At 42.7% G+C, this 12,427-nt stretch overlaps 1 protein-coding gene across 1 annotated transcript; it reads right to left on the reverse strand.

Annotated features, from left to right (window-relative positions):
* Nucleotides 1–498: 498 nt before the first annotated feature.
* LOC135100375 (uncharacterized) lies at nt 499–12,403 on the reverse strand. Its single transcript, XM_064003196.1, has 2 exons — nt 12,378–12,403; nt 499–1,162 (listed from the first exon to the last, which is right to left on the reverse strand). The coding sequence occupies exons 1-2, from the start codon at nt 12,401–12,403 to the stop codon at nt 499–501; spliced, it is 690 nt and encodes a 229-aa protein (XP_063859266.1).
* Between the last annotated feature and the right edge of the window lie 24 nt (nt 12,404–12,427).

Genomic DNA, 12,427 nt, shown 5'->3' on the forward strand with positions numbered 1-12,427 from the left:
TGAGAGGCAAGACCAGCAAGTGAAACACGTCCTGCCTTCTCCATAGACTTGTGTTTACTGCCGCGCTTCCTGCTTGATAATTATACAGTCTTACGCTGGAGGCGCTTAATGTGGTGCATTTGTATGAAAAAATTTACTTTTTGCCATGAATCTCTCTCTCTCTCTCTCTCTCTCTCTCTCTCTCTCTCTCTCTCTCTCTCTCTCTCTCTCTCTCTCTCTCTCTCTCTCTCTCTCTCTCTCTCTCTCTCTCTCTCTCTCTCTCTCTCTCTCTCTCTCTCTCTCTCTCTCTCTCTCTCTCTCTCTCTCTCTCTCTCTCTCTCTCTCTCTCTCTCTCTCTCTCTCTCTCTCTCTCTCTCTCTCTCTCTTTTTTTTATTTATACCATATACATCATAATTTACAGAGGGTGTCACCCCTACATTACATAGAATATCGTGACAATTAGAGACTAAAGGTTACATAGTTAATGTTACCTATCTAAAAGCCTCACTCTGTGTTTATCACTGCTGTCTGTATTGTATCAGCCACTCGTTCACTTTACTTTTAAAATTTTGCGTTGACAAGTTCGCAATATTTTCAATGTTTTGCTCACTGGCTATGAGTTTATTCCACCAGCTCACATAAGTGTAAATAAACTGTCTTTGGTGGTGCCATGTCCTGCACCGGGTTTGCAGCAGTTCCTCCGGGGCTGAGGTGACGGCTCTGGTAGCGACCTGGGCGAGTCGGGGAGGCTGCCAGAGTGACTGTAGGTGCGGCACACACTGTAGCTGCACCTTGAACATTACAGTGAGTCCCGCCACGTCACGCCGATGTTGGAGACTCTGTAATGCTGGCTGGTGTTCTGCCTCTCTGATGAGCCTTGCCGCCCTCTCCTGTACCTTGTCCAGTAGAGACAGGTGCTTGTTGGCCGCACCTCCCCATGCCAGGCACGCGTATTCCAGGAACGAGCGAACCTGGGCTTTGTAGAGGACTTCCATTCCCCTACTGTCCAGGAGAGGTGACATTCTCCTCAGGGATACCAGCTTCCCTGAGGCCTCCCTGGCGAGCCGCTCTATGTGGGATCTGAAGGACAGCTTTCTGTCGTACGTGACCCCCAGCACCTCCACCTCGTCCTGTGGGGTCAGCGTGTCGCCTTGGAAGACGAGGCGTGAGGCCGTCCTGAGTCTGGAGATGTTGAGCAGCTGCGTTTTATGTGCCGCAAATTTTACTTCTCTCTCTCTCTCTCTCTCTCTCTCTCTCTCTCTCTCTCTCTCTCTCTCTCTCTCTCTCTCTCTCTCTCTCTCTCTCTCTCTCTCTCTGGGAAAAAGTGGCTGCATTTTGGACCACCCTAAAGAGTCACTGTGGACCACCAGTTGAGAACCATTTATCTAGTGTGATTGTTTCATGTGGAAGGTTCAAATAATTTAAAAGTACTCCTGAGGACTCTTCGGGACTGAATGTAATGCAGGTCTTGCGAGTGATGCTCGTCAGAGAGAAGCATGAGTTCTTTAAAATTTCATCACTTTTTTTTTTCTGTGCGTTTAGTTAGGTATTCATTTACTTTTATGATCAAGTGTCATCTGTCTACCACTTAATGCTTCCTTGAACTGCCTTATTACGGTTCTTTTCATTGATAAAAATTACAAATAACGTGTTACATTTCATTGCTGGCATGATTTCCCTTTAAAATGAATGCAAAGCAACCAATGTGGCACGTTCCATATTCATTATTGTGTCACTTTATTATGCACACAAACACTTCTATTAACGTATCACATCCCGCCCCTGGTGTGATTCCCCTCACCATGAATACAAAGCAATCCAAACGCTACAGTTCAGCCCTGCTCATGAAACACACGGTCTGATACAACTAGGCTCTTCACTTACTTTCAGCCCTTGTTTTCTCTTTAATAGTGCGAGAGTTGACTGGCCTCTTCACTCTTTGATCCCTTTCACAGTTAAACTCCGTAATTCTCCCTGAATTTTATCTAACCTCCCAAACTTCTTATGACTTGAACTGATCATATATGTTTACTCACCTCCGTATGACTTGAGTTGCTATGAGAGACGAGTATCAAGATACCTTCCTAACTAAATAAACCTGATTTAACTCTCTTTTCCATCCACTCTTTACCATGCGGAAATTAAGTGGTATTGTAAACTCTAACCAAATTGTTACCCTTATGATCTATTCTAGACTCTAATAAGTGATCTCCAGACTATGACAATAACACGCTTCCTCCACTGCACACCAGCTGTCCGTAATGTATCATGTCCAGTGGCTGTTAATATAAACTGACGCTCTATTAACCTGTCATCACTAATCAGTAATCATTCATGCACAACCTCATCCTTGTCACCGCAACATCACCATCACCGTCACCATCACCACAGCTTACACTCCACTCCACCATGATTGTGTCCCATACCTCACCCCCGCCACCACTAATCATTCCTAATTAATCTCCTGTCCCTCACCACCACCACTACCACCACCACGACCACCACCACCACACATCACTCTCAACTTATCCCATTTTCACGAATTCCTTTCTTCTCTTCCCTCGCTCCACCATCCTTCATCCTCTCTCCCTTACGTTCCATCCTTCCTTTTGCCGACATAATGCTTGCAACAGACGCCCCTCCTCTTCCTCCTCCTCCTCCTCCAGTCCCGTAGTATTGATCATAAAATTAAATGAATACCTAACTAAACGCACAGAAAAAAAAGTGCTGAAATTTTAAAGAACACATGCTTCTCTCTGAAGAGCATCACTCACAAGACCTGCTAATATTACATTCAGTCCCGAAGAGTCCTCAGGAGTACTTTTAAATTATTTGACCCATCCACATGAAACAATCACACTAGAGAAGTGGTATTCATTGCGCGGCTCGCGATGACTCAATTCATGGCTCTCGAAAAATATATAAATTAATTAATAAAAAAAATATATATATATATATATATATATATATATATATATATATATATATATATATATATATATATATATATATATATATATATATATATATATATATATATATATATAGAAAAACAATTTTTCAAGTAAGATACATATTTTCATGAGGTGAGATGGAAGACGAAGTCACAATAAGAGATAACATTCTAACATCCCTACCGTAGTCGTACAGAAATCATACGTGTCCACTACGGGAAACTGATCAGGGACACGTCTAGCTCTAGGCGTCGGTGGTCTCGCTGAATCAGTTGAGTTCAAGCTTTCGAGAGAGACTGGACATATTTCGTTACTCTTGGAGATTTGTGTTTGAAAATAGGCAACAGATATTTGAGACTGCGGCAACATATATGAAAGTAACGACTTAATTGTTGCTGCTTGTGGAAGCTAGCTGCGATGGGCAAGTTTTACTTGAAACCAAAGTGCAGTCAAGTAGTGTCCGTTATGATGGATCGATTTGTGGTTAAACAAAAACGCAATAGTGATGAACAGCCATCCCAGACCTGACCAGTAGAAAAGGAGGATGGAGGGGAAACGAGTGGTCAACAAGGAGACTGTGAGGGACAGGTAACCAAAAAAGAGAAAGGTACGAGCGATACAAGATGAACATGGAATATTTCAAGAAAAATGGACGGAAGAATTTGCCTTCGTGCTTCATGATACAAATTCATTATGTTTAATTTGTCAGAAGGTGTGCTCTGGTTTCAAACGCGGAAATTTAGAACGTCATCTCAAAACAACACATCCAAACGTCAATAAGACGTACCCGCCTGGTAGTAGCCTGAGAAAAAATAAAATTGAGCAACTTACTGCCTTGATAGTAGGAAAGCAAAAACTGATTCACAGATCGACCTCTACTGCTGAAAATTTGACAGAGGCGTCATTTGAAATTGCATGGATCTTGGATAAGCATAAGAAGGCCTTTACAGACGCAGAGATAATTAAAGAGTGTTTTTTGGCTTCGTCTGAAATAATGTACGCTGACTTTAATAACAAAGATGAAATCATAAAGCAAATTAGACACAACAGTAATGAGGAGGGTAGAAAAACTTGGTAAAGACATTCGTGGCCAGTTGATTGCAGATTTATCAGCTGCACCATGTTTTAGCATTGCATTGGATGAAAGCACAGATGTGTGTGACGTTGCTCAAGTGTGTGTATGGGCCAGGTTTCCGAAAGAGGACTCTTTTCGGGAGGAACTATTGTGTTTGTTACCACTGCAAGGCCAAACGAGAGGAGAGGATATATTAAGTGCACTTCTATTCTTTTTCCATGAGAATAACCTGAACTGGTCAAATCTAGCATCTGTGTGCACTGATGGTGCTCCTAACATGAAAGGGAAAGAGAAGGGAGTTGTCGGTTTGATGAGGAAGAGGGAGGAGATACCCAACTTTGCCACTTTTCATTGCATCATACACCAGGAAGCACTTGTGGCAAAACTAAAAAAACTGTGAGTTGCAAAATGTGATGCGGCTGGTTGTGCGAGTGGTCAATTTTCAAGCCGCCATCCGGGACTAGGACCTGAGAACATACTCGTACTATACGTGTCAAGGTGACGAGCCATCCTGTTGATTTCTGTCAGCTTCCGCACGGCTACACGAGTTGTCAAGTGCTGTGGACCACCGTGCCTGTGGCCAGTGGCCACCAAATTGCAGTGTTGATTAGTTGTATTATTTGTCCAATCTCTTTTACAGGTATGGGCGTGTAATTTTATTTGTGGTCATTTATTATGGTGTGTGGTGTACTATGTCAGTGTGTGCAGTTGACGACAAAAGATGCTATATTACAACCCAAACCAAAATTAAAAGGATCCACATTTTCTTTTTGCTTTTGTTAGTGGCCCCTGGCCTGAAAGGAGTTGAAAACCACTGCACTAGAGGATAATAATAGCATTAGCAAAAGCATCCACTTCAAACATCCCTTTGTCTGTGCCTTTGTGCGCACAAATTACCTCAGAATGTTACGCCACAATGAATAAGACAAGTGAAAAAGGTTTCTTTCTCTTAAATTTGAATACAGTCTTTTCGGAAATATTGATTTTATTTATTTTTTTTTTTTTTTGTATTTTGTGCAATAAGAAAAAAAAAAACTTGTGCAGTTTTCAGAAGAGTGAAAAAATCTTCAGTTAACCCTAATGAGGAGGAGCAGAAAAATTATGAACTCTTAACACCACCACCACCACCACCAACTCCTCCTCCTCCTCCTCCTCCTCCTCCTCCTCCTCCTCCTCCTCCTCCTCTTTTTCCTGCTACTTTTGTTTGCATAGGAATAATGATAGAATCTCATTTCATTCTTTCCAATCAAAATGCAGCCAGTTTTTTCCACACTGCACGATGGTTTTCCAACGGCAGCACAAGCACGAGGGCGTGTCGGTTTGGCAGAAGTCACACACTGCTCTAGCTTACTTTACTAAATGGTAGTTAATCTAAATTATATACAAAACGGTATGTAAAGACCTGTGGGAGTGTTTCTGTTTTGGTTATCTTATGTACGAGTAATCACATGTAATCCTCATTTTTTTCGTCCGCATTCTCCTGTTATTGATCAACTTTGTGATTTTAAGTATTAGAGGTCAAAGCTGCAGGGGATAGCCTGTGTATGCAGCCCCTAAAGGGAAGGCACAGCTGTGGGGAAGCTGTGGCCTGATTGACTGCCGCCTTCCTGGAAAGCGCAACGCAAGGATACTGCACCACCCCTCAACAACCAAACTGTGCCTTCACCTGCGCTACGCACACACTATATCACACAACTATCATGCATTCACACTCTCCCTCACAAACAAAAGTAGACAGACCACAACTCTTTCCCTCACTATTCTCTCAAGTTCTATGTGGTTTTTCTATACCACGTGATATCAATTCTTGTATCTTGTCAGCTTCTGCTGAAGGGATTGGTGGGGAGGAACATTCTGTACTATCCTGTATCTCCCAATAATAGTTAATGTAGAATAATTATCCAAACAGCCTCGTCAATACCCTAAGGTTTGGTCTTTAGTTCCATTCCTTTGTATTCCTTTGTATTCTTTCCTCCTCCTCCTCCTACTCCTTCTCCCCCTCCTGCTGCTGCTGCTGCTGGAAGTGATGGCTCACGAATAACAGTATTAGGGCCATTGTTACTTTTAATATGTATCAATGACTTGGATAGAGGAGTTAGTAGTGATTTTTTTATTTATTTATTTTATTTATTTTTTTATGTAGGAAGGACACTGACCAAGGGTAACAAATATCCAATAAAAAAAATGCCCATTGAAATGCCAGTCCCATAAAAGGGTCAAAGCAGTGGTCAAAAATTGATGAATAAGTGTCTTGAAACCTCCCTCTTGAAGGAATTCAAGTCATAGGAAGGTGGAAATACAGAAGCAGGCAGGGAGTTCCAGAGTTTACCAGAGAAAGGGATGAATAATTGAGAGTACTGGTTAACTCTTATGTTAGAGAGGTGGACAGAAGAAAGAAAGAAAGGTGAGAGAAAGAAGAAAGTCTTGTGCAGCGAGGCCGCGGGAGGAGGAGAGGCATGCAGTTAGCAAGATCAAAAGAGTAGTTAGCATGAAAATAGCGGTAAAAGACAGCTAGAGATGCAACATTGTGGCGGTGAGAAAGAGGCTGAAGACAGTCAGTTAAAGAAGAGGAGTTGATGAGAGGAAAAGCTTTTGATTCCATCATGTCTAGAAGAGCAGTATGAGTGGAACCCCCCCTAGACATGTGAAGCATAGTCCATACATGGATGGATAAGGCCCTTGTACAGAGTTAGCAGCTGGGGGGGTGAGAAAAACTGGCGAAGACGTCTCAGAACACCTAACTTCATAGAAGCTTTTTTAGCTAGAGATGAGATGTGAAGTTTCCAGTTCAGATTATAAGTAAAGGACAGACCAAGGATGTTCAGTGTAGAAGAGGGGGACAGTTGAGTGTCATTGAAGAAGAGGGGATAGTTGTCTGGAAGGTTGTGTCGAGTTGATAGATGGAGGAATTGAGTTTTTGAGGCACCAAGTTTTCTCTTCCCCAATCAGAAATTTTAGAAAGATCAGAAGTCAAGCGTTCTGTGGCTTCCCTGCGTGAAATGTTTACCTCCTGAAGTGTTGGACGTCTATGAAAAGACGTGGAAAATTGCAGGGTGGTATCATCAGCGTAGGAGTGGATAGGACAAGAAGTTTTGTTTAGAAGATCATTAATGAATAATACGAAGAGAGTGGGTGACAGGACAGAACCCTGAGGAACACCACTGTTAATAGATTTAGGAGAACAGTGACCGTCTACCACAGCAGCAATAGAACGGTCAGAAAGGAAACTTGAGATGAAGTTACAGAGAGAAGGAGAGAAACCGTAGGAGGGTAGTTTGGAAATCAAAGCTTTGTGCCAGACTCTATCAAAAGCTTTCGATATGTCCAAGGCAACAACAAAAGTTTCACCAAAATCTCTAAAAGAGGATGACCAAGACTCAGTAAGGAAAGCCAGAAAATCACCAGTAGAGCGGCCTTGACGGAACCCATACTGGCCATCAGATAGAAGGTTGAGAAGTGATAGATGTTTAAGAATCTTCCTGTTCAGGATAGATTCAAAATCTTTAGATAGGCAGGAAATTAAAGCAATAGGACGGTAGTTTGAGGGATTAGAACGGTCACACTTTTTAGGAACAGGTTGAATGTAGGCAAACTTCCAGCAAGAAGGAAAGGTAGATGTTGACAGACAGAGCTGAGAGCTGGTTCCGGGCAGAAATATAAAGTGCATGAGATTCTGGTGATGAAAGGCTTAAGTACCTTTTGTGGGCCACCTCTCTATCATGTATAGCATGAGAACAAGTTGTGTTAAACCAAGGTCTAGAAGGTTTAGGACGAGAAAATGAGTGAGGAATGTACGCCTCCATGCCAGGCACTATCACCTCTGTTATGCGCTCAGCACACAAAGACGGGTCTCTGACACGGAAGCAGTAGTCATTCCAAGGAAAATCAGCAAAATACCTCCTCAGGTCCCCCCAACTAGCAGAGGTAAAACGCCAGAGGTACCTTCGCTTAGGGGGATCCTTAGGAGGGATTGGAGCGATAGGACAAGATACAGATATGAGATTGTGATCGGAGGAGCCCAACGGAGAAGAAAGGGTGACAGCATAAGCAGAAGGATTAGAGGTCAGGAAAAGGTCAAGAATGTTGGGCGCATCTCCAAGACGGTCAGGAAAACGAGTAGGGTGTTGCACCAATTGCTCTAGGTCGTAGAGGATAGCAAAGTTGTAGGCTAGTTCACCAGGATGGTCAGTGAAGGGAGAGGAAAGCCAAAGCTGGTGGTGAACATTGAAGTCTCCAAGAATGGAGATCTTTGTAAAATGGAAGAGAGTCAGAATGTGCTCCACTTTGGAAGATAAGTAGTCAAAGAATTTTTTATAGTCAGAGAAGTTAGGTGAGAGGTATACAGCACAGATAAATTTAGCAGCATCCAGCTTTGGATCGAAAATGAGGATAGAAAAAATAGGAGGGAACAGAAAAGGAGCTACTGTCAGTTGCCTCAGACACCTGAGTTTCAGTGAGGAAAAGAAAATGAGGTTTAGAAGAGGAGAGGTAGCGTTCTACAGATTGAAAATTAGATCTTAGACCGCGAATATTATAGAAGTTAATGAAGAAAAAGTTGAGGGGGGTATCAAGACACTTAGGGTCGTCGACAGAAAGGCAGTCCCCAGATGGGGACTCCGAGGATAGTGTGGGAGTCGCCATTATGATTTTAAAATTTCTAAGTGAAGGGTGTGTCTTAGACCGCGAATATTATAGAAGTTAATGAAGAAAAAGTTGAGGGGGGTGTCAAGACACTTAGGGTCGTCGACAGAAAGGCAGTCCCCAGATGGGGACTCCGAGGATGGTGTGGGAGTCGCCATTATGATTTTAAAATTTCTGAGTGAAGGATGTGTGTGTTATTAGGTGCTTGTAGTTTTGTGTGGAGGAAGAGAGTTGTCTTTAGAGGGCAGGCTATGACCGCCCCCTAGTGTTATGTGACACAAAGGGAAACGTTCAGTGAGGTCACAGCTGGGTTTAATGATAAGTTCACAGCACCCCGTGAACAATGCTTTAGACCTCACTGGGAGTAATTATCGTTTCGGCAGGTGTCTACTGCCTCCTCCTGTGTTAGTAAATTTGCTGATGACACAAAGATAGATAAATTAATTAGGTCAGAATCGGATGCCATCGCCTTGCAGGCAGATTTAGATAGGATGAATGAATGGACGGACAGATGGCAAATGCAATTTAATATCAATAAATGCAAAGTATTTAGCGTAGGTAGAAGAAACCCACACAGTAGGTAAACATTAAACAACCAAACTCTGGTAGGTACAGGGTACGAGAAAGATTTAGGAGTTATAATTAGCTCTGAATCCGTCTAGGAAAACAATGCACAGAGGCCAGAAACAGGGCAAATAGGGTACTAGGATTAATTTTTAGGAGTGTTAAAAGTAGAAGGCCGGAATTAATATTAAAGTTATACTTGGCGCTGGTCAGACCTCATCTAGGCTACGCTGTGAAATTCTGGTCCCCACATTACAGGAAAGATATAGGTCTATTAGAATCAGTACAGAGAAGAATGACTAAAAGGATACAAGGGATGAGGAGTATTCCTTACAAGGCAAGATTGAAGTTCTTAGATTTACATTCTTTAGAGAGACGTAGGTTAAGAGGGGACCTGATAGAAGTCTTTAAGTGGTATAAGGGTTATAACAAGGGGGATGTAAGCAAAATTCTTAGGATCAGCAACCAGGGTAGAACAAGAAATAACGGGTTCAAGCTTGAAAAATATAGGTTTAGGAAGGAGATGGGAAAAAAATTGGTTCTCAAATAAGGTGGTAGATGAGTGGAACGGACTCATTAATCATGTTGTTAGTGCTATGACAATTGAGAGCTTTAAGAGAAGATTAGACAGGTTTATGGATGGGGATAATAGATGGAAATAGGTAGGTATATTTCATACAGGGACTGCTACGTGTAAGCCTGGTTGCTTCTTGCAGCTTCCCTTATTTCTTATGTTCTTTATATATATATATATATATATATATATATATATATATATATATATATATATATATATATATATATATATATATATATATATATATATATATATATATATATATATATATATACGAGGTGTGTCATTAAAGTTCCAGGACTGGTGCCACACAAGTTTTATTTCACATCCAGGCTACAAACTATAGGTTATCTCCTTCGAAGTAATCCCCCTGGCACCGCATGCACTTGTCCATCCTTCTCTGCCAGGCTTGCATGCACTGCTGGAAGGATTCTTGCGGGATGCTCCTCAGCTCCGTCGTCACGGCCTTTTTGATGTCGTCCGCATCATCAAAACGGGTCCCCTTCATGACCTCCTTGAGCTTGGGGAAGAGGAAGAAGTCGCACGGAGCGAGGTCAGGTGAGTAGGGCGGTTGCTCCAGCACGGCGATGTTCTTCTTGGCCAAGAACTCTCTGATGCTCAGGGCATTGTGAGCAGGCGCATTGTCGTGGTGAAGCAGCCACGAGTTGCCCTGCCACAACTCCCGCCTCTTCTCGCGCACTGCACGAAGCAGACGCCGCAGTACTTCTTTGTACACATGTTGGTTGACTGTCTGGCCCTGTGGCAAGAACTCGCAGTGGACGATGCCCCTCACATCGAAGAAAGCGATCAACATGACCTTGAAGCTGGACCTGGACTGCCTTGCTTTCTTCGGCCGTGGCGACGCCGGACTCTTCCATTGAAGGCTCTGGCGTTTGGTCTCCGGGTCGTACTCAAATACCCAGGACTCATCGCCGGTGATGACTCTCCTGAGCAAGTCTGGTTCAGTTTCCAGACGCTCGAGGATGTCCTGACACACCTGCATGCGTCGTCCCTTCTGGTCATCGTTCAGGAGTCTCGGCACCATCTTCGCACAGACTTTCCGCATGCCCAGATCTTCAGTGATAATCTTCCACACGCTGTTGTGGTTCATGCCAAGCTCATCTGCGATCTTTCGAACAGTCAACCGACGATCGTCACGCACCATCTGCTTGACACGCTCAACATTGGCCTCATTCCTGCTCGTTGAGGGTCTTCCACTCCTGGGGTCATCTTCCACGTCCTCCCGGCCCTCTTTGAACCTCTTGCACCACTCAAAAACACGTGAGCGTGACATTGTCTCATCCCCGTACACTTTTTGCAGCATACCCAGTGCTTCTGACGGCGTTTTCCCCAACTGCACCAAAAACTTCAAGTTTGTTCGCTGTTCAGCGCTCATTGTTAAACGACCTGCAACAGAGGACATGATTTTAAAAGCACGTAAGAAAAAGATTAGTGACTGTAGAGGGTTGGGAGCGCAGTTGTATACTCCAGAAGGATTACTTTGAAGGGGAAATATGGTGGTTTGTGGCTTGGGTTTGAAATTCATCTTTTAGGACACCAGTCCTGGAACTTTAATGACACACCTCGTATATATATATATATATATATATATATATATATATATATATATATATATATATATATATATATATATATATATATATATATATATATATATATATATATATATATATATATATATATATATATATATATATATATATATATATATATATATATATATATATATATATATATATATATATACACATCCCACGTGTACCATAGCCAACGAGTCTTTTCTCCATCTCTCAAGGGAATTTCACACCAACTTCCAGTCCTTAGGGATAACACCTGTGTACATATGTTCGTCATCCCTCCTGGTCATTTCTCCTCCTTTCTCTACATCAAATGGACTTCACACCCCACTTCCAGTCCTTAAGGATAACACCTGCATTCGTCCCCCTTTCTCTACCTATCAAGGAAATTTCACACCCTCTTCCAGTCCTTAGCTCAGATGAATACATCCCGCATGTAGCATCATGAGATCAGTTCACGTTCAGTCCCAGTGAGAGACACAGTCAGTCACCCGGTCACGAGCAGTCAGTCTTGGTCTCTCACTCAGTTTCACTCAATCACAGTCAGCCATGAGAGACGCTGCTCAGTTATAATCATATCACTTCATAGAGAGAGAGTACAATCTCACGTTACAGTCATCTCGAATCGAGTGCGTACAAATCTATCATTTATTGTATCAAGAACTCTCGTCATTGTGCCTTTTATTCGCACATAGCAACATAATATCCGTTAACCACCCACGATCTCCAAGCTTCTAGAATCACCACACACCAGTTCTCCACGTTAACAACACTCCAAGCATCTTCATCGACTGGGCAAGTAACAAGCATCATCAATCATCAACTCCAGAACAACAGAGGTGACTAATCAACTCAGAAACACTGAGCACAAAAGCATCCTGATACAGTAGTGATTATCATTCCTGATACACTGGTGGGTGGCAAATATCTTTGATACAAGTGGTGGCCAAGGACTACCGATACACCTCTGGTGGATGACTTCCCTTACCCCGGGACATAGGGCCACTGCGACATGTGGGTTTCCAGTTTACCTGTCCC

The sequence above is a fragment of the Scylla paramamosain genome, chromosome 5, assembly GCF_035594125.1.
Source record: "Scylla paramamosain isolate STU-SP2022 chromosome 5, ASM3559412v1, whole genome shotgun sequence".
Lineage (NCBI taxonomy): Eukaryota > Metazoa > Arthropoda > Malacostraca > Decapoda > Portunidae > Scylla > Scylla paramamosain.